Source organism: Pseudopodoces humilis, chromosome 15, assembly GCF_049639895.1.
Source record: "Pseudopodoces humilis isolate 2021_Gansu_Grassland_sample_001 chromosome 15, ASM4963989v1, whole genome shotgun sequence".
Lineage (NCBI taxonomy): Eukaryota > Metazoa > Chordata > Aves > Passeriformes > Paridae > Pseudopodoces > Pseudopodoces humilis.
In genome coordinates this window covers 12,119,416-12,140,731 of record NC_142214.1, presented here as the reverse complement: position 1 = coordinate 12,140,731, position 21,316 = coordinate 12,119,416, and the positions used below count along the sequence as shown (strand labels likewise).

At 39.9% G+C, this 21,316-nt stretch overlaps 1 protein-coding gene and 1 long non-coding RNA gene across 6 annotated transcripts; one reads left to right on the top strand and one right to left on the bottom strand.

Annotated features, from left to right (window-relative positions):
• The first annotated feature begins 3,332 nt into the window (after positions 1–3,332).
• LOC148183074 (uncharacterized) lies at positions 3,333–5,362 on the top strand. The gene is made up of 2 exons (XR_015773876.1): positions 3,333–3,790; positions 4,377–5,362. It is a non-coding gene; the product is annotated as an uncharacterized LOC148183074 (long non-coding RNA).
• Positions 5,363–7,085: 1,723 nt separating this feature from the next.
• Positions 7,086–16,658, bottom strand: NXT2 (nuclear transport factor 2 like export factor 2). Of its 5 annotated transcripts, XM_014258802.2 has the most exons (6): positions 16,595–16,637; positions 16,046–16,175; positions 14,419–14,505; positions 13,150–13,294; positions 9,104–9,211; positions 7,986–8,641 (listed from the first exon to the last, which is right to left on the bottom strand). In XM_014258802.2, the coding sequence occupies exons 3-6, from the start codon at positions 14,434–14,436 to the stop codon at positions 8,556–8,558; spliced, it is 357 nt and encodes a 118-aa protein (XP_014114277.1). In that variant the 5' UTR covers positions 14,437–14,505; positions 16,046–16,175; positions 16,595–16,637; the 3' UTR covers positions 7,986–8,555. The 5 variants fall into 5 exon arrangements, with proteins under 5 accessions (XP_087918833.1, XP_014114277.1, XP_014114275.1 ...); XM_088062707.1 differs by lacking the exons at positions 7,986–8,641; positions 16,046–16,175 and adding an exon at positions 7,086–7,977 and having other exon boundaries at positions 16,595–16,658; XM_014258800.2 differs by lacking the exon at positions 16,046–16,175 and having other exon boundaries at positions 16,595–16,658.
• Positions 16,659–21,316: the final 4,658 nt, after the last annotated feature.

Below are 21,316 nucleotides of genomic sequence, written 5' to 3'. Positions count from 1 at the left end.
CATTACCAGCTTATATGACAAATTAAAAAATCTAAGCAAACCAGCCAAGGGTATAAATAAAGCTCTAAAAAAGGCTTAAAAGGTTATTGAAACATGAAAAAACCCTGTAAAGAAAGCAAACATAGAGATTTTAATTTAATTTAGCAGAGAAATTGTACATTTAGATAACAGCTTGCAAGTTTCCTAGTTTATTAATACTGTTAGTTATTGTCATAATGTTAACATTGTTACCATGCTTGTTAAGTTGTATGTTAACAGTTTTTATGAATACTTTAGGTATTTTGGAGAAGGGACCTCAACTCCATGCCTTTACTTTTCAATGGGACCCTGAGACATCTGACTCTCTGTTAATGCTGGAATGAGTTTTCCTGCCCAACCAGCCAGGGAAAACCGTAACAACAAAGCCAGAGATGATGGCTCAGCTTATTATCAGAGTCAGATCACGCTTATTTTCCCTCACAGGGGAAAGATTACTGTGTTTCTGCCCACAACTACTGCATATTTGGATTGGCTATTATAACAATCAGAATGCCTGCAAATTGCTCTTGAAAATTTTCCTGGGCAAACTTCAATACATTATCTTAAGCATAAATTATTGCATTCTGCCCTTAACATAATTCCAAAACCACTAAGAAGTGATGCCAGTAGATGCACTCACTGTCTGTACAGATGGCTCAAGCAAGTCCTATAAATCTATTTTAACGTGGCAAAACCCTGTAACACATGAGTGGGAATCTGATATCCAAATAATAGAAGTTTACATGTTCTTTTAGCAGTAAAATTCTAGGGCCTTTTCCACTAATACCTGGGGAAAGGGATATGCTTGTGTGTTCACAGATAAAAGACCTCACTAGGTTCCAACAAAAATACCTGCAGCCTCTACAGGAACACCCAAGAAGATCAATAAGAGAAACCCCAAGAAAAACCTGCAGAAAAGACACCTTGAGGCTTGCAGATAGCCTCCTCTTACCTCCTATCCACTGCTGATTAATACAACCAAATTTTTAGCTCTCCAAGTATTATTTTTGATTTCTAAGTCCTATCCACAGATTATTCCACCAGGACATGACTCCTACAGGACTCCTGCTTGCTGTATTCATCCTGATCCTTGCCATACTCCTTGCTGAGGCCTGGTCCAGTGATTCCCCACTACAATTACCATCTGGGACATTTCTCATTGTAGGGGGACAGAGCATAACCTGGCATACCATCACACATTAAAGGAGGTCTGTGTAGCTTAGGGAGGCTTACTTTGCTGGCACCCAACATAAAAATGATTCATAGCCAAAGAAATAGAGCAAAAAGATCTACTCATTATTTTGAACTGTAATGATGACATCACATTTTGGAGTAGAAACAAGAGAATAGCTGCCTCCATTTTACTACCTTGGGTGGCTGCAGCAAAAGCTTTAGGTCAGATAAACCAACTCGGGTGCTTCCTAAGTGAGCAAACCAATGCTACCTCCCTTGCATTAAGTGGCATACTCTCACATGTAGACACTGTCAGGCATGCCACATTGCAAAACAGAGTGGCAACAGACTTTCTACTATTAGCACATGGGCACAGCTGCAAGGACTTTGAAGGCTTGTACTAAATGAATCTCTCAGACCACATGGTGTTCCATACATGGAAGTATCCAGAGAAGATGACGGACTAGTTTAATGGACTATTCAGAAAATTGAACTAATCTAGTTTGACTCTTTAGTTTACTGATTTTTGTGTTGTGTTTATGTTGTTACCCTGTTCTTCAGTTGTCTTTTAAGTGTTTTTTGTCCTTTAATTTGAAAAGTAGTGGCATATGTGGGAACCTAATTAGATGGGAAAGATCATACCCTGAACAAAGTTCCTAACACAAAGAGAATAAACCTGAAGCCTTGGGGGGCAGGATGATGGAGAAGGTCATCCCACCTTAGATTTACAAGGTCAAAGACCCCTGTCCTGGGAAGCGATTGGATACCTGCCCTCAAGTAACCCCATGTATTTTTAAACCCACCACACCCCTGGGTCTTTGGAAGTTGGTCCTCGGTCCATGGAAGGCTGGCCCATGCGGTCTCTCTGGAAACATTTTAATCTATCTTGGGCATTCCACTGGACCTGTCTCATTTTATAGCCACACCACCCAGCTGGACTGGTCCCCAGATCGCAGAGAACAAACTGCAATAAAAACCTAACCCTGTGTGATATCCATCAGACTCTTGCGTTTGGCTCTCTTGAGATTCTAAATTTATATTCAGCCCTTCTAACTGGTAAAAACTATGATCTGCTGTACTTTCTATTTTATTTCCATGTCCAACCACCAGTACGCTTTCAGTAGGTCACCTGTAGGCAATGAAAATGTAAGATGTCTGCAATTTATCTGAGCCAAAAATTTAAGGACATGAATTGTAGGACTAGTAAGTGAAAACCACCACCTATTATGCCCAAACCCCCATGTCTTCCTGGCTAGACAGCAACCTCTCATTCATGTCCTAGAGAGCGTAAATTCCACTGTGTAATTTATACTGCTGCGGCTGTGGGGCACAGAGTAACTGTCCTAAAACCAGAGGGTCTCTCTGTTGTATTTCGCTGATACAGAAACAAGACATGATTAATTGAAGTGTTTAGGGAAAAAAAAACCGGGGACAGGAAAAGAAGCATTGTGTTGCTACAGAAACATCCCATTTACTAGTGTTCCTTCTGGAACAACTTAAAGACTAAAAGAGAAGCACTATGGAAAATCTACCACTATTCTTTCAATACTCAACTCAGTATTGCACAGTTGCCTAATGCTGTTTACATAGAAAAGCTCAAGTCAATACTACAGCATTTTGCCTTTTCAGATGGGTACTCATCCTGGTCTTCCGTTAAAATACATCTTTTCCCCTAAAATCAATGAGAGGAAGATGGAATAGACCACAATTATCAGCCCCAGCCACCTCCTGGAAAGGAGCAAAAAACTGCACAAGATAAAAAACTACTCTAAGTGCTGGCAAGATTGTGAATCTCTAGCACATGCAACTGCCACACTCACCTGTATGAATAATGACTCTTGAAATTAGAGTTACCAGATAAACAACCTGGGAGCTGGGAAAAATTTGAGACCCCCAGAGCAAGCATTCATAGGATTTCAAAAAACCCTTTGCTATGGGCACAGACCTTTGCAAGGGAAAAAAATATGAAGAAAACACCTATCTGTTGCCTCATGACCCTCTCCAGCCCAGCCAGACTGGCAACTACCCAGAACTTAGCTGGTAACATTCAGTTCTTTCCAGGCCTTTCTGTTTAAGGAAAAGACCCTCTATAGCCAATTACCAATTGTTTTAGTAACCCAAATTAATTCTGGCCCTGGGTACTGGACCACCACAGCTGTTGCTGTTCAAGTCCCGACACCCCACCAATGTTCCAAACTTCCTCACTTTTCTCTGCTTTATGCCACTCAACAGCAAAGCTGCTCTGGGAGCCTGCACAGGGCCTTTGCTATTGACTGCTCTCATTTTGTCATCTGGGTGCTGGATGATGTTCTCCTGCAGGAGATATTTGGATTAGGAAGAATATAATATATATTAGGATATATATTAGGAAGAAATTCATTACTGTGAGGGTGGTAAGGCCCTGGCACAGGCTGGCTGCCCCATCCCTGAAGTGTTGAAGGCCAGGTTGGATGGGGCTTGGAGCAATCGTGTCTGGTGGAAGGTGTCCCTGCCCATTGCAAGGGGTTGGAAGGAGATGAGCTTTAAAGTCACTTCCAACCCAAACCATGCTGTGATTCTGTGACTAGAACCAGCTTCTTCCTGCTGTTATGGATGGGTGGTGAGGCTCTTGCAAATGATTTTGTGTGTTAAAGAGACTTATTAAGGTTTAAAGTTCTTTTGATATGTTACTCTGTGGTTGTAGTTTGGTTTTGGACTCTTTTTTGTTCTCCATTCCATCCTCTCTTCTCCCATCCATTTTGTTGCCATCACACAACTCTTGTCCTCAGTGTTGTCAGACACATACGGGGGAAGGAGGGCGTGTATATGTGCCCCTTGCATGAGACAGCCAGGGATAGGGGAAGCTTATCTCTGGGGAAACAGCATGGTAACACCTGATGTCCAATCAAGTTGTGAGAAGGTCTCCACTAATGGACGACAGAGGAGGGTCAACTAGCAGACTTCGGGAGGGGTACATATAAGGAAAATATTAAAATATGTATGACTGCTCATAAATATCCATGTGGCCGATGCAATTCCCAGGTGTATAAAAGGCCACCATTTTGTGAACGAGCACCTGGTGTCCAGCTACACTCCCAGCATTCCCCATTTGCTTTGTGTATTTTTATTTGGTTCTCAATGAAACTTTTTTAACTCATTCCTGCTTGAGGTCTGAGTTGTTTATAACACTGCCTTTATTTTGGCAGACCTGCATTTTCCCAAGGATGAAATATCTCGCATATCTAATTCAGGGAGCCAGATAAGCGATGTCATTTCGCACCGCTCTAAGCACCATGGAGGTTCCTCTCAGCTCTGTCTGGCCCTGGCAGCCGGCCTCTGCGCTGTAAGGACTGCGCCTGGGTGACTCCGCCCTGCAGTGCTCGTGCCACCATATGAACCGCAGCGAGGAGCGGCGCCTGACGACGCTGCTCGGGGTGGTGCTGTGCGAGCTGCACCATGCCAGCAACACCAGCGCAGCCCCACCGGGCTCCAGCTCCGCGGCAGATGGCTCGCTTTACATCCTGGCGCACATCCTGGCCTACACCCGCTGGCAGAAGCTGGAGTCTAAGCACGACCCTTACCATCTGTACATCGAGCGGGACTGGGGCTCCGGCGACCCAGCACAGGGGGCGGAGAAGGGCGGACCCCCCAAGGAGCAACGCCCTTGAGAGCGCTGGGACCGGCGGCCGGAGCTCGGCAACATGAAAGGTCCGTCTTGAGATAGCGCTTCTGCTGCCCTCCCACCTGGGGGACTGCGGACAGCAAGTGACTGCGGTGGATGAGAAATTGTTCTGTTCTTGTACAGTGGCTTGTACGGCACCCAAAGCTTGTCATGCGGTGAGAGTTCTTCAAATCTTTGGATCTGTTTGTACTGCTCTTCTACAATAAATACCTGTATTACATACTGTGGCCTTTCAGTACTTAGAGGGGGCTTATAAAAAGGAGGGAGAGTTTTTACACGGGCAGGTGGTAGGTCAAAGGGGAAGTTTTGAATTGAAAGAAATTTAGTTTACCTCTTGGGAAGAAATTCTTTAATGTGAACGTGGTGAGGCACTAGAACAGGTTTCCTTGAGACGTTTTGAAAGCCCCATCCCTGGAAGTGTTCAAGGATGGGGTCCTAGGCAACCTGGCCCATGACAGGAGGATGGAACTAAATGAACTTTGAGGTCCCTTGATTACTTATGCACAGAGACCTCTCCCATCACTCATCTTAGATCTTAGTTTAATACCTTTTTCTTTAAAATCTGTTTGTATTACACCTTGTTATCTGACCTCAATGCTGTTGGTGGGAGCAGCATTTCATGGAATTAAAAGCAGGTCCATTATTGCTGTAGGCTGCTCCTTTCTGTCACTTTGGAGGATTGACAGCTATGTCATTGGTGCAAGGGTCAGGTCTTGTTCTATTACAGTAAAATGGGTTTGGCTTACACGGATGCATTTCTTGCAACAAAAAAGACCTTAGAAAAAAGCACCAGTACTGTGGCTTTGATGATGCACAGAAACTTTTCAAGCCATCAAAAATACCCTTACATGCAGAGATGTGTGATTCCAAGAGTACCTCTGAACAACTTAAACCTTGTGATTAAACATACAGCATATGCTTTCTAAAGACAAAGCAGGGCTGACAGAAGTTGTTTCAGATGTTCTTTTTTAGCCATGTCAATAGTCTGTACCTTCTTGGTTTGGGTTTGGAGTGATGCTTTTTCAGATAAAAAAATTAATGAACAATTCCAAGGAACAAATGCTGCCACTAGGAATTCTGCACTACACAATTCAAATTACCGTTTGGATTTTATCCACACCACACTGTGGGGAAAAGAAGCTTTGACATTAACTTCAAAGGAGGGGAGATTTTTGTTACACACTTGAATTTCCTAGCACTCTGGAATGTTTTTTTCCAACAGAAAAACAGTTGTCTTGTGTTTGGCAACAACTGCATTTTGCTGTCTCTGACTTTGTGGGACAAAAAAATTATAAACTGAACATCTGAAGTGATGAATTAAAAAAAATCCTGGAGAGGACTGACAGTTACCAAATCAATGCTGCCACTGCAGAAAAACATTGCAATATTCACAGACCAAATTACAAAATGTCCTCAAATATCAAATTGCATCTTGTGAATACCCAGACTTTCTAATAATTGAAAGTCATTTCAATTGTTAGAAATATTATTCAATGAAATGGGGCAGAGAAAAAATTCAAGTTCCAGAAACAATTTAAATGGGATTACATGCCATAGTACTACTGCCAGCATTGTATCAGTAGACATGTGAAATCTAACTTAGCAAATAAAATGTAGAGTAACATGTGGGAAAAGGATGTCAGAGAAACCAACTTACTGACACTATTCTTAAAATCCTCTATCAAGCAGTTAGACAACAGTAAAAGTTCTAGTCAGCTATTTCTATCTGCCAGGATTCTGACAGTATCTCTGGAAAATGAAAGTGCTAACTTCAATCTGGACCTCTGGAAGAGTCACAAGCAATATATATGTATATACTTACAGCTGCAGAAGCTGTCTAATGAACTTTCACACTGGGAGAACTAAAAACTTTATCAGTCCCATTAGCAGATTTTGTGATGATTTCTTTCAGTACTATCACAATTAACTATGACCAAATTTTCCCCGTGTGAGGGAATCATGCATATCCCAAACTTTTCATTTATTCTATCTCAGTGATTAACTTATATTTTTCTACCTGACCACTGCCCATGAGCAAGACCCTGAGAGGTGTTACATCCTAATAACCTAGGAAGTATTCAGGACCACTGAACTCAGCTGCATTAGACATGAATAGGAGAAGGACTGTTACAGTTTTCTGAGTATGAAAGATCTGAACACATTAAAGTTTCAATTTACTGGACACTAAAATGCATGTGCTTAAGACATTTTATTTAGTATCAGCTGGCTACTAACTGCTTTATCCCAGACAAATCTGAAGGAAGGTAGTGGCAGTCCCTCCAAGTACCATTGATTTCTTCAAATTTTCCACTATCTTCATAATCCATTTATCTTGCTCAAATTGCAAAGTACATGCAACACAGTGTAATTAGAGCCTAAATAAGAACAAGGGCTGCTCATGTCAGTTTGCCCTGCATTACAGTTTACAAATAAGGAAAGCACAAGACACCCTGCCATGTAACTAAATATATATCTGCTGTTCTATCTGTGCCTTTCAACACCTGATCACAAGGTCTCTGAACCGTAGTAATTTCTGATTTACATCAGTCCATCTGTTCTTATAGTTACAGTTCAACCAGCTGTTTAAAGAAGATAATACTACTGTGCATTAAGACACACCAAAGTATTTCAAATACTCAAGAGGAATTCTTATTGTGGCATAGAGACCTTGATATGCAAGTATTAAGCCCAGCAGCAACATTATTTTCTTTTTTTTTAGTAAGTTCAATACAATGTGTAGTGGTTGGAAATCTTTAAAAAACATAAAGATGCAAACCCAGTGGGGTTTGGGAACTGAAATAGGCTGCAAGAAGACAAAAATCAGCCACTGCAATCCAACACAATTTTACCATCAACAGTATATTCTAAGGCACATGTATTACTGATGCAGGGCAAAATGGCCACTTAAGTGTCTGTAGTTCATTCAATCATGAAGTGTAACAAGATAGATTTATTTACAGTATTAAACCCAGTCTTCTGAAGGAGTAAGTCCAGCTATTGGTGTCCTACCTTTCTGCAGTTAGGAACCAAAAAGAAAAGTTCGCTTTTCTAGGAAGACTTTATTCTTTTCTTCAGCCCAAGTGGCAACTTTGAAAGAGCAGTTTCTGGATCCACTTTCAACATATCTGCAAAAATGTTTGGGCTGATTTATTTTTCCCAGCACTCATAAATCTTTAAACTGCATCAGCTGTGCAAAGCCTTGCTCACCATCATTACCAAAAGAGCACATGCCTGCAAAGCTTCACTGAAATCTATACCCTCAAACACAGCAAGAACTTTGCAATATATATGGCAGTTTCCAGAATACATTACTAGAGTGTTTCCATGCATCTGTTGACCTTGCATGAGCATCTTCATCTGCACAGTGTTAGCATTTAAAAGCTGCTGTCTACACTGAGCAAGTGCGCATCAATAATTCAATGTTCTAAATAGCAAACAGTGAATAAATTATTTGAATTATCACAAAAAGCATTTCTCATTCCAGTGTTTCACTTCTTAGAGAAACAATAGAAGCACAAAGTGTTCTCAGTGAAAATATTTACAACCCAAGGATCTGGCTCAAATTTTGTTTGACTTCATTCAGGTATGTGTTGGAGAACAGTCTAAACTTTAGTAAATTTTAGAGAGATATGTTAAATAGTTACTTTGGGTAGCTCAACATTTACTGCCTGAGAGTGCTCTTGGCAAAGCATTTGCTATAGGGTTATTCCAGACACATTTTACCCTGACAGAGTTGCCAGTATGTTCCGCAGTGCCTCAGCACCACTAGAAAACAATCAGAACTCAGACCTATAACACAAGTAGTAAAGATAAGGAAGCCACAAATTATTTCTTGCACTTTTAATATCATAAGAACAAGCTATGAAAATTTATCATAATAGTAATAATACAAAAAAAAAAAAAAAAGGTAGAGTACCCAGTAGGTTTTGGGGGGTTTTGGTGGTTTTTTCTTGTTTTGTTTGTTTTAGTTTTTTTAAATTAATCTTACAAGAGGTCTTAAACAATTTCAAAAACTTACAAAATATATTCAAGTGTGGAAAGTTATTTTACTGGTAAAACAGCATTTCTTTATAATGTGCTTTTCTCCAGACAGGTTAAGGAAGCACAGGCATATCAGAACAAACTATTCATACCATCAGAACAAATCCCTTTTCTCCAACATAGGCATTTTAAATCAATTTAACTGTAGTATGCCAAAAGAACAAAGCAACAGAAAAGCAGTGACAGCTATAGACAATACAGGGAACATACACAAGAGAAGATCTCTCACGTCTTCACTTGCTACAATTTCATACGTGGAAGTGCTTAGCTCTTCAGCTGGCTTTGTTTCACTGACTGGTTGTACAGGGATAATTTGGTCTTGAACAAAAAAAAAAGTGGAAGCATTAACTCCAGTTCAGTGTTTGGAGAACAAACACTCATTTTATAGATGCCCACTGTAAATTTTGGATATTGCAGTAGAGTCGGCAATGGTCACACTAAACCAGCTGGATGGGTTTGTACAGAATGAAATGAAAACATTTTTGTGTTTTCTGCTAATTTCAGCACAGAATATTAACAAGCAGCACAGAGCTAGTAACAAATATTTTTTGTTTGTGCCATTAGTTACTCCATTGTAAAACCACCACTTGAGTCTAATAGCTACATTGTCACTCAGTATAATAAATAAAAATATTTTGCAAACCAGCATTTTCAGTTATAAAGAGCAAGAGCTAATTATGGTCGTACTGGATCACCCCAAGTGATTCTCATTGAAGATGATGGAAATAGGCAGGAGTAACTGGCACCTCACCCTAGCCTGAAGCAATTGCGTTCCAGTAAGTTTCCCTACAAAACCCCCAGGTTTTGCATACCAAGTCCTACTCCATCTGCAGATCTTACTAAGTAAGAGTTTTGACTGGATTTGTCCAGCTAGGCCAGTTAGTTATCTTCCTCAATCATGTTCCAGGTAGTGGTGGGGTTTTTTGTTTGGTCAGTTTTTTTAATATTAATTGCATAAGTCAGATTTAAAAGCAGCTTGCATTTTAAATAGCATTAAAATAATTGAGAATAACATCTGACTGACTGAAACATTGCCTCATATATTTTGAATCTTCTTTTTGAGTCTGCGTAGTAAAAGCTTAAAAATTATTATATAAATTCAAACTTGGATAAAAATATCCAATAACTATTTATTCACAGCACAAGCTTATCAGGTACTGATATAAGTGTGTGTTCTGGTGACCGCCTTCAAAGTCCAATAAGCCAATGCCACAGCTGCACCCATTGCTGCATTTTAAAAGGCAAAACCTGTTTTGTGTATGCAAAGCAGATCTGTAACACCACTTACACAATCAACAGCAAGTTAAACAGCCAGTAGAATACACCACGCCAGTGTCACAGCTCAACAATGCTGTACCAGTCACAGGCATGCTTAGGTTATGTTTTCTTTTCAATCTTGTAGAAGAAATACAAATATATGAACATCACATAATCTCTTAAGAACAAACAGTAATTAAATAGAATGACCTTTTCTTCACTACATACAGAAATAACAATGTATTTACAATATTTACAGTTTTCAAAAATTCTGTTCTTGCACTATTCTGCAGGAATTAAAATTCTTCAGCCTGAAAAATAGGTACACAATAGTTCTGACCATAAACAGCCTCTGAACAGAGACAGGTTACTAATTCTAACTTACTGGTGTGAAGACTAGAGGGCCTGAAAACCCTTATCTGTTCTGTGGGATTACGTCACAAAATACAGATGCTTTAAGTTGTCACAAGTGAGATATTGCTCATTTTCACAGTTTTCTCCATTTAAGTCACTGAACAAGTGAGCTGCAGTTGTAACTGCTTTCAGACTGCTGTTGTCATTGAAACATGGGTTATGATAAGAGTTACAAGCTCCCTTCTTGTATAGTCAGTTACAAGCAAGTAACTGAAAAGTGTATGCTCAGGGATACAGCTACAGCTATACAGCTACATTTTGTGTTTATTTTTTTGTTTTGTTTTTCTCAGCAAAACAGAAATGCACCAGTTTGAAACAAAGCTGCTAATACTCAAATTTGCTCTTAAGTTCCAAAGTTAAGATGGACTCTCTTAACTTACAGTCTTGAAAAGTGTTTCAAAGCAGCTGGAAGCTTTGAACTACACTTTAAAGCAAGACACACAAAAGCCCCAGAATCAGTAATTAAAGGCAATGTTTAAAAAGAACATGAAAAATACAGTAAAAAATCTGCATGAGAGGAAGATAATGTTAGTGGTGCAGAGCTGCTGTCCTCAATTGAAAATAATGCAAGCACCTGTTCTGAATAACAGTACTGATGAGAAAAATTGAAGGCTTCACAGTAATGCACACTTTCAGTGTCACTTTTTAACTACATTTCCTGAAAAGACAGAAAGAAAATCTGCAGACTTAATATGGGGAAAATAATCCAAACCTCATAGCAACAGAATGCAGAATTAAAGCCAACAGAAATCATGTACATGACCTATTTCTAGGCCATGGTAAGACTTCAAAAGAAAAATAATCAGTTTGAAGTCCTTCACATGCATGTGAAGAGTTATTGGCACAGGAGCTCCGAATCATTCAGCATGCCCTACATATGAATCCATGGAATTAACAACCAAAGTCTGGGAAGCTCAGACCAAAAGGAAACTCAAAGATATATAGTCCTTTGGCATCAGAGAAGGTAAACATTACCTTTCCAATGGACTGAGAGATTGCAAACTTAGGAGCTGTATTTGCTCCTTTCACTAACAGTAGAAACCATAGCAATCTTTCCCACCCTCTTACAACCAGGAGTAGGGAGCTTTCAAAACTACATCTTCATGCCACAAGCATCTTCTTCAAAAGAGAGAAGATGCTACTGTAAAAACAGATCTTTTCAAGTTGAAAAAAATTATGTTTGGTCAGAATTGTATTATTCTGTATTCAAAATAGGATTTTGTGTTCAAACAGAACAGTTTGAGCACTCAGCAGTGGCAGCATAGCTGCATGTAAGGCATTTTAGGAATGATTCGAATACAGCTCACTGCCTTCAGCACTTTACTAAATTCAACTAACACGAGCAACCTCTCACATTTTATTACTAAAGCTGTGGTCACTGGAATCAATCCCGAAACATCTGTAGACCGTCCATAACATCAGATGCAACACAAAGAGCACGTGCATTCCCTGCATGGGAACAGCTGCCTGCACAGTGGTGCCAAATTTGTTGGTGCCAAATGAGAGGTCACTCCCCGTACCAGGGCCCTGCTAACTGGCCCAGTCCTGGAAGCGGAAGCAGTCCCCGGCGATCTTCCACACGGTGTTGGTGGGGGTGGCCTGTGCCGTCAGCAGGAAGTTCTGATTGAAGTAGCGCTGCTTATCCCCATCAAATTTGACAGTCCCACTTGTCACCACGAGGACTGTTGTCTGGCCTTGAGTAGCTTGCTCTTCACAAGGAGGTATGAAATGATGAAGAAAACAACTCAAACAAAGACTAGCAGGTAAAGAGGCAGGAAATGTACACAGAAGCTTGGTTCAACTCTGGTTACACTGCGCCAGGCTAACAGCTGGGTACAGGCAGGATGTGCAGCTCTGGTGCAGCGTTTCTACACAGACAGCAGTGGGTTCACCAACACGGCTTTGCCATTTTCATCTCCTGCTCTTCATTTTAGAGCACTGACAAACACCTCAGTTTTTGCTTAAAATAAGCTCTCATTACTTGAGATATACACACATAGATATTTAGCAACTTGCATATACTTCCCCCCAAGTTATTAAAAATTATATCTTTTTTACAGCAAAGCAAGTGTGTTTGATCACAGGCTTTTCCCTTATTTATATTCCCAAAATGTCCATTAGAAGCAATTTATTAACTTCTCAATTATGTAAGCCTTTCTTTAGGAGTTGTTAATCAGAAATTTAAAGAACTTAACACCTATTCTAGATGTAAAGAAATCAAAGTACATACAGGTTAATAATGATTTGTTCCACATTATTCTGCAGGTCAGTACAAGAGGCCACCATAGGGGTCTCCCAAGCACAACATAACCTGGTACGCCAGACTTTTTACATACATGAAACTAGATCATGTCTGAATATGATCTAAACAAAAAAAGTCCTTAAAATATTTTCCAGATATGAAAAAAGTGTATAGTTGCTGCATCTCTTGATTTGTGCTTTATTTAAGCACAGCTTGACATTTCAACCCTTGGTATTTTCTCTAAGCTTATTCCTAAGGAATTATTAAGCACTACTATAATTGCTCACTTTCGATAGTTATAAAAAAATGAAAAATAACTAAGTAAATTATAATACAACCTTACCGTGAACAGGCTGGCAGTCCAACACATTAACCTGGAATTCACTTGATGGCAACATTTCAAAAAACTTATTTAGTTCTTCTTGTCCAGACACAGCATTACCATTCCAAACTAATGTTGCTTTGTCCAAATACAGTCTGGTTAAAGCCTGAATGATTATGAAAATACACATTTAGGAAAAATATGTAAACATACAATGGACAACATACAAAACACTATGAATTACTGATTTCTTCTGTTACTTTGACAGATAAAATGCCTTCCTGAAACTGTAGCTCCTTTTAACAACCACTGCTCCCGACCAAGAATTAAAACTAACACATTTTCCTTTATGAGTAGCACAGTGACTCATGTCCCAAATGTTGATAATATCCGTTTAACAAAGGTAATGACAGTACTTAAGTGGTTGCTAACAAAAGGACAGCGCTACCTTTCCACAATAAGTTTATCACTGACTTTCTTTTTTTTTTTTCCTTCTGAGGGGGAGAGTGTGCACACAACACAGTTTAGGTCAGGAAATTATAATTTCAGGTTTAAAAATAAAAGTGAACAAGACCAGAAACATGAAACTTGAAAAGGACAGCAGCATACCAGAACTTCCCAAATGTTTCATAAGCTGTCACACCTGAGTAACTGCCCAACTTTCCTTTAAGGTGTTGACACATCCCCTGTCCAACCTACTCATGTGCAAAGTGACTGTGAGTCAGGTGGGACTGCTGGTACTCTCACATAAACTTCAAGCTATTAAACTGAAACTACAGTACATTTAAAATTCCAAAGTCCTGTCTCAAGACTCTCTTTTAGTGAAAATATTTGTTACATGGTACCACATCAGTGTGGTCCAGGAAGACTTGCAGAGCCAGACACAACTGTACTGCTTCAACTCCAGGTACTTGGAAGAACTCCAGAACCAAAAATGGTAACTGCTAATGAAAGAAGTTTGGGAAAAAGAAGCTAAATCCTGACCTCAAGGGAAAATAAAGCAAGTTCTGCTTCCCTGTACAGACCAAACCCTGTACCTGTAAGACATAGCTGCACACAAATTAAATGAGGGTCACGAGAAGTCTAAGGCATTTTCTGAACAGCCCCTTTTATAGCAACGCTGCGCAGGAGCACAAGCAGCAAGGCAGCCTAAGGAACAGCTGCCCTGATCTACCATGGCCAATACAGCACATGGTAACCAATGTTCAGGTGCTTTCTGTGCAATGACAATTAGAAACACAAATAAAAAGTGCCAAGACAGTTTTAACTATTGTCAAAACTGCTACATACCCTTCTTCTTTTGTCCATTGTCTCATAGTAAATGTTGACAAATTCATCTGCAGCTCTACAAGCTTGGTCCACATAGGTTTTGAAATCCTGAAGGAAAGAAATCATATAAAATTTTTTTAGTTATGCAATTAGTTATTTAGTTACCCAATCATTGACTCAATCTCTCCTGCAAGTCACTTTGACTGGTCTTTACCATCCTAACCAAAAGATGACATCAAATAATGTTGAAATTTATTCTAAGCTCCTTTTCTACTTGCAGAAGTACCAGATGTTAGGCAGGTGACAGTTTCACCATTAGTTTTGAATGCTGATATATTTACTGTATTCAAATTGCAAATTTTTACATTGGAAAATGGGCTACAGCTGGCTGCAGGTAGTGTGGCCATGAAATTATTCAAAGAAAACAGTTGTTGCTGTGATGGCTGTTCTGAAATAAAGTTAAGGAACAAGATTTATCAATGTACTTCTGAGAATTAGAAAGAACCCCATCACACTAGCACCCTAGTCTCATTTTTTAACATACCTTTACATATAGAAATATAAAATATAGTATGAGAGAGAACGCAAACATCTGAACATATTTCTTCTAATATCAATTAGAGCTATATTCACAGGTCAAAACCAAACACTTCTCCTCACACCTCATTATTTTCCTAACATGTCTCTACTTTTACTCATTCCCAGGTAAATTCCCAGCCTTTGCTGTCCCAGCACTGCACTGTGATCTCACTGGGTTACTGACTTGTTTGTTCATCTGTTTGGCCCATGATCTCTTACAGACCCTGAACTGGGACATCCTGGAAAGCAGAGTCTGAATTTCCTGTCCATACATCCATAAACCTGCATTTAGTTCTCTTATCATCAATTGTTTAAAATGCTATTATTTATCATTGCTGTATTTCAACATTATACTCTCAGTATCTGCAACTCTATCAGTGCTGAGCAATTTCACTGCTTGTATTTCCTTGGCTGCTGTTACTGAATATACTCCAGAATTCCAGAATATACACCAGGAATTCCTCCAGCACTAACACATGAAATATTCATAATCAGAGAAAGCTCCAATCTGAAAAGTAGCTAGGCCCATCATATAATCCCTGTTTATTCAACAAAGCCAAACATGTTTCTGTGCACTATCTCTTCTCTCTCCCTGCAAGGACACGAACTGTTCTTCATCTTCCTACCTTCCCCAAAAATTCCCAAACTCAATGGCCAGAAAGTACCCAGAGAAACTCTGGAGACAGGAGTGTAAGACCTGCCCCTGGAAACAGTGATTGCAGGTCTGCCTGTTGTGCCAGTGAGAGCAGAGGCCTGTGAGCACTCAGCCAGCTCATACCACACACCAACACTTCCCAACCAGCACTAAACATTCAGAATCAGCTCCCAAGAGACGGAATGGGCATGAGCAAGGGCACTGGAGAAATAGCAGGAGACTGGAATGAGTTGTTTGGGTACCTGCAATAGAAGTCTAATAGGAAATAAGCTCTGTTGATGTTGGCAAGTTTTTACAGTCATAACCACCAAATAGTTTTATACTCTGTGAACCATTCAGGCTGGAAAAAACTTCTGGAGGTCATCTCGTCCTAATCCCTTTTTAAACCAGAGCTGACTTCAAAGGTTCATCCACCTTCCAGGTTGCATCTGACGGCTCTGTGTCCTCTGTCCTGTCTCCTGCCACGTTTGGACATCTCCGAGGATGGAGACGGTCTTTCGGGTTCCAATGTCCAACCACCTCACTTAGAAACCCTCCTTCCAAGCTTTTAACAGGAAAACCATAATTGAAAAAACCAACCAACCAACCAACCCCAAAATCAACTTCCGAAGACTCTGGCGACAACTCCAAGCAGTTTTCCAACCCACACGGCTTCTGCCGGCGGCCCTCACTAAGCTCCTCTCTGTCCTAAGGCTCCTGTACGAACAAGCTGAGACCGCAACACACGGGCACCCACCCTGCCCTGGGGACCCTCGGGAGGGTGGGAGTGACCCTTGCACACACCCCGCGCTGAGGCTGCCGCCCTGCCCCTCCCGTCTCTCACGGAGCCAGGACACTCCCGGAGGCCCCCCCTCGCTCCCACACCCGCCCTCTCATACGCAGCACCCTCCCGAGGCGGACACCCCCTGCTCCCCCCGCCCCAGGCCGCGGTTCCTGACAGTTTCCGGCCCGGCCCGGACTCACCACGGACGCGGCCATGGGGCGGCGAGGCGGGAGGGCGCCGGAAATCCACTGGTCCGCCGCTTCCGGCCGCGCGTCCCTCGCCGAAAGAGTTCCGCCGGGATGCCCCGGAGAGCTTTCCGCGTACAAACCAGGTCCGGCTGCGGGACTTTCCTTCCAGAATCAATATTATCAACGTTTGAAATCACTGGTGCTGGAAGTCTCCCCAAAGACCTGATACTAGGGAAAATGAATTAAAATTGTAATCACAATTAAATAGCGAATAGTATTATGTATTTCCCCATTTGTATGGAGTAATTCTTGGAAGTGACTGCTTTCGAACTTCAGTCAAATTTACTCAGAAAACCTAAAAATATCTTTACTGAAATAAAGGTGTATCAAGATTTCAGAAATGCATTAAGCCATCTGGGTTAGGCCATATTTTCTTCTGTTTTCAGCCATTGATTAAAATAAATTAAATTTTATAACAAAGCACTGAATAATTTAAGAATTACTGGAAAACTGCAGATTTTTATTGTGAATTATTCGATACTGGGCAAGAAATGACCACTGAATGAAAATGGAATTCAATCTCCAGTAAGGTGAAGAGTTCACATTTTCCTACAGAACCCTCATGTAACAATCATGCACATTTGTATTAAGAGCTATGCAAAAATGAAGACAGGCTGCATTTTACTCAGGCCACTTTTCAAATGAACCTTGCTCTGTGTCACAGCAAACTCTGACATTTCTGTAATGACAGACTAAAATTAGGCCTACGGGTCCTGATTATCCTTGATAAAATTAATAGTCCTTAGTTTTGCAAATTGTCTTGTTGGACTTGGATTAATGGGTTTGTAACTTTCAATGGATTATAATTTATTTTCCTCTAAGATTATGCAATTAACACTGACAGATTTCCACTGAACATTGTCTATTAAAAGACCCCAACAAATGACAATACTTCTTAATTTATTGATTCATTGTATTGATTCAATGTACTACTTCATTGGAATCATAACACTCTTGAACCCTGAAGCCTCAAAATTTCACTGCAGGATTGTACCCAACAGTGAAGGGCAAGTCCAGGGTGCAGCAGAAGGCAAAACTTTCAAATTTCTGTTGCCACTCTACTGAATAGAGACCAAAGCACTGGTCCATGGCCTATGTCAGTTATTGAATTAAGCTGGTATGTTGACTATTCTTGTGAGGCTACTCAGCCTTCACGGGCTGCATGGTGCTCCTGGACATGCAGCATCCCTGCTCCCAAATTCCAACTGACTGCCAAAGCTTCAGCAGGTCTTGTAATGTTTACCTGAAGATTTCCCTTGAGGACAACAATTCACACAATACTTCAGCTTTCAAGCTGCTAAAGCAGCATCTGCAAAGGGTGTCTAGAGGCCAGGCTGTTCTCCAAGACCAAACATCTTTGTGAATAGTGAGGGTTTCTTGTGACAAGCAGGACCCTCAATTGTTGATAAAACCACCAGAGAGTGCAATAATGTTCCCAGATGTACAGAAGTTTGATAAACTGTCTCCTAAAACAACGGAAGCAACTGATGTTAGCCAAATCCAGACAGACTCTGATTAATGGGATTCTTGTGGAACTGGATCATGATTCAGTGTTTGAGGGGTTTGCCTGAGCAAGAGCTGAATGAGAACTCAAAGATTTGATCTGTTGATTTTAATGATAACCAGGAGTAGGTCTCAGATGTTTGACTTATAGACTGGATAAAAAATTAATGCTAAAGCTGGATTTGGAATTTACTAAACTATAGTGAACTTAAGAAAGCCTATTTCAGCCAGTTCCCAGCATAAAAGGTGGACTTGGCAGAACCAGTGCTTACTACAGTCCCACGGGGACTCTCAATGGATCACTCCACCTCAAATTTCTGCCACACCAGAACTGGAGGAATGCAATGACTCTCATGCCGATAAATACCTCCCTTGTTTTTTAAAGAAAAAAAAGGATATTGAAATGGTAATTGTATCCAGTGTGATATGCTGAGATCAAGTACAAATAACTGTTCCACTTTACTCCATTCAAAGCAGTCCCAAGTGGAGATAAATTATCAGAACAGGTCAGTTCAAAGTGTCACCACATTTGCTTGTTAAAGAAATTTTTAAATCCTCTTCATTTCTTTAGGTAATGATGCATTATTTGACTTCTTGAGAAAATCTGACCATGTGTAAGTAACACATATGGCTAGGTAAATATATTTGTGGGGGCTTTTTTCTCTAGTATCTTTCCCTTTTCTAAAAGATACATCCTTTGAGAATAGGCAGATTTAAAGTAAATTTTCATTAATTTTCTTTTTTTTAATAAATAATTATGGATCATCTACAGATGGAGCACTTACTACTGCATATTATAGATTTAACAGAACTTCTGTGCAGAGTTCCCTCAGATAAGAAAGGTGTGCAGGGCAGGAACTGTAGTTTATCTGCTCTCTGAAATTGTCAGCTCAGGTCAGCTTGTTGCATATTCTGAGCTCAGTTTGCATTTAGCTCAAGCCTCAATGCTGAGCCTTGGGAGGTAGCCTGCAACAATAAACTGGTTTGTGGGAGCGCTTAACATCAATTAAATGCTAAGTAATATTTCTCCAGGCCAAACATACTGGTGACCTTTTAAGGAATTATTTTCCAGTGAAGAGCAATTTACTTCCAGCTGGAAGTAAAAAGGTTTGTCATTTGCTTTCCTTTACAAATGGAAGAGTAGAAGAATCCTGTGTGATTATTGAGTATATGCTTGCAAATGTTTTACTTTTATTCCTGAACACTTCAAACTATTTAGCCTTGTCTGAACATCTGACCTGTGGTTCTGTGCTTAGCTGATCTAGGACAGCAGCTCTGCAGCAGGGAAAGCAGCATACTTTTCTTTTGGACTGTCTCTGTTCTCTGTGTTATTACAATGGTACCAAATATTCCCTAAAATATCAGTAACCCAATAGCCAACTGTTAAAAAAATGGCAAAATTCCACTAACTCTAGTAGAAGCCAGATCTGGCCGTTGGTTTATTTGCTTTAGCTAAATAGGGAATAAACAAAGTTTCTTCAAAATCTACCTTTAGCCACTACATCAGTTCCACAGCCCCAGTACTCAAACTCCAGTTTTAGGAAACACCTTGGCTAAATTTCAAACTATTCCATCAGCTCTTTTGAAGGCAAATTCAGAGATTGCATCTGAAATAATTACCCAAGAACCATTCAATTAACCTACTTGGCTAAAAGGTGATGCACAAATCAACAGTTTGTAACAGAGTCATATGTTTCAGATCAAACTAATTGTTATAAATTAAATTAGAATTTTGACAACTAGGTCCCTTGAGTTAACAGCAGTTTAATTAAAAATGGATATAATTTAGTAAATTGCATAGTAATTTGGTATAAAAGAGTATCATCTAGTAAAAGAATACAGTTTAATAAAAAAATACAAATTACAAATATGTAATTTGCCAGTAATTCAGTATGATTAAAGCATAAGCAAAACCGACCAGGGTACGGAGAGGGCTTCACACCCTACCTCACGTACAAAACAAAGCACTTCAAGCTAAACTTATATACTGTATGCTTATACATATTCATTAATGGTTCTCATAAGTTTCCTCCTATTTCAGACTTTTTTGACTTTACGTCACTATTCTTCATGGCGCAAGCCTCACTTGTTGTTAGGGGGTCTTCAGTCTTCTTTTGGATGTCTTTGGACGAAGGCTTATACTCATCCTTGTCCTCTGGATAACCTTACAGGTTTGTGTGTGCGTACTAAGCATTGTGTTATGTAAGTCTACTAATTAGTCTTACATTTAATGATTTTTAGACCCTATGCCTAAAATCGTTCCTACTTTGTCCATCTCAAGGTCTATTTCATCTTGGGACATCGCTTATCTCAAAACTACATCCTGTACCTTAATTTTAACATGTAAAATCTGTAAAGGGGTACATCTGCCTTGCAACACTGATTCTCTTGATTGTTTCTAATAATAGCTTTCCAAATAGCTACAATTTAGTTAGCACAAATCAATTCCATTTATTATGCATCCAAACAGATGTTTCATGAACTGTAGGAGATAAGCACCAGGAGTGAAGGCAATGAAAACAGTAGATCAAGTTGCATCCTGGAAAAAATCGTCTGAAAGTATATTCCAGTGAGCAATAACAGAGTAGATAAAGTGCATAATAGATAGGGAATCTAGTTAGCGGAGACAGAATTTGCCGAACAATTATCCATCTAATTTCTTCTTTACCAGTACAGTTTCTGGCACAGGAAAAACTGGCATGAATGATAATACTCAGCATGTTAACTTAAAATGCTCACAACATACAACTAATCAAGAGACAGGAAAACTCTTCAAAAACCCTTTCACTGGCAGTATGCTCTATTAGAAATATGTGTTTTATGGAACTCTACACAAGCAGGTCCTTGAGAACAACCTGCTTTCCTGTCAGTTGTGTGCATACTGGGCTTGCTGATGCCTCATAACAGATTTGCTTTCTTTTTTTGACCTAACTGAAGAATAATGAATACCATGAATACCATACAGTCAACTTTTTAAATGATCTTTTTTGAATGAACAGTGTGGACTTGTTATATCATAAGTCACCCAAAATGTTTTTCCTCCAAAAATGGGATTTAGTTAAACATCACTAAGCTCAAGGATTTTTAAAGGGGAAACTGGTGAAAGTGAACACAGTCAAAGATAAACAGCAGATAAGCAGAGACAGAGTGATGTCTCCATCATTCAAGTAA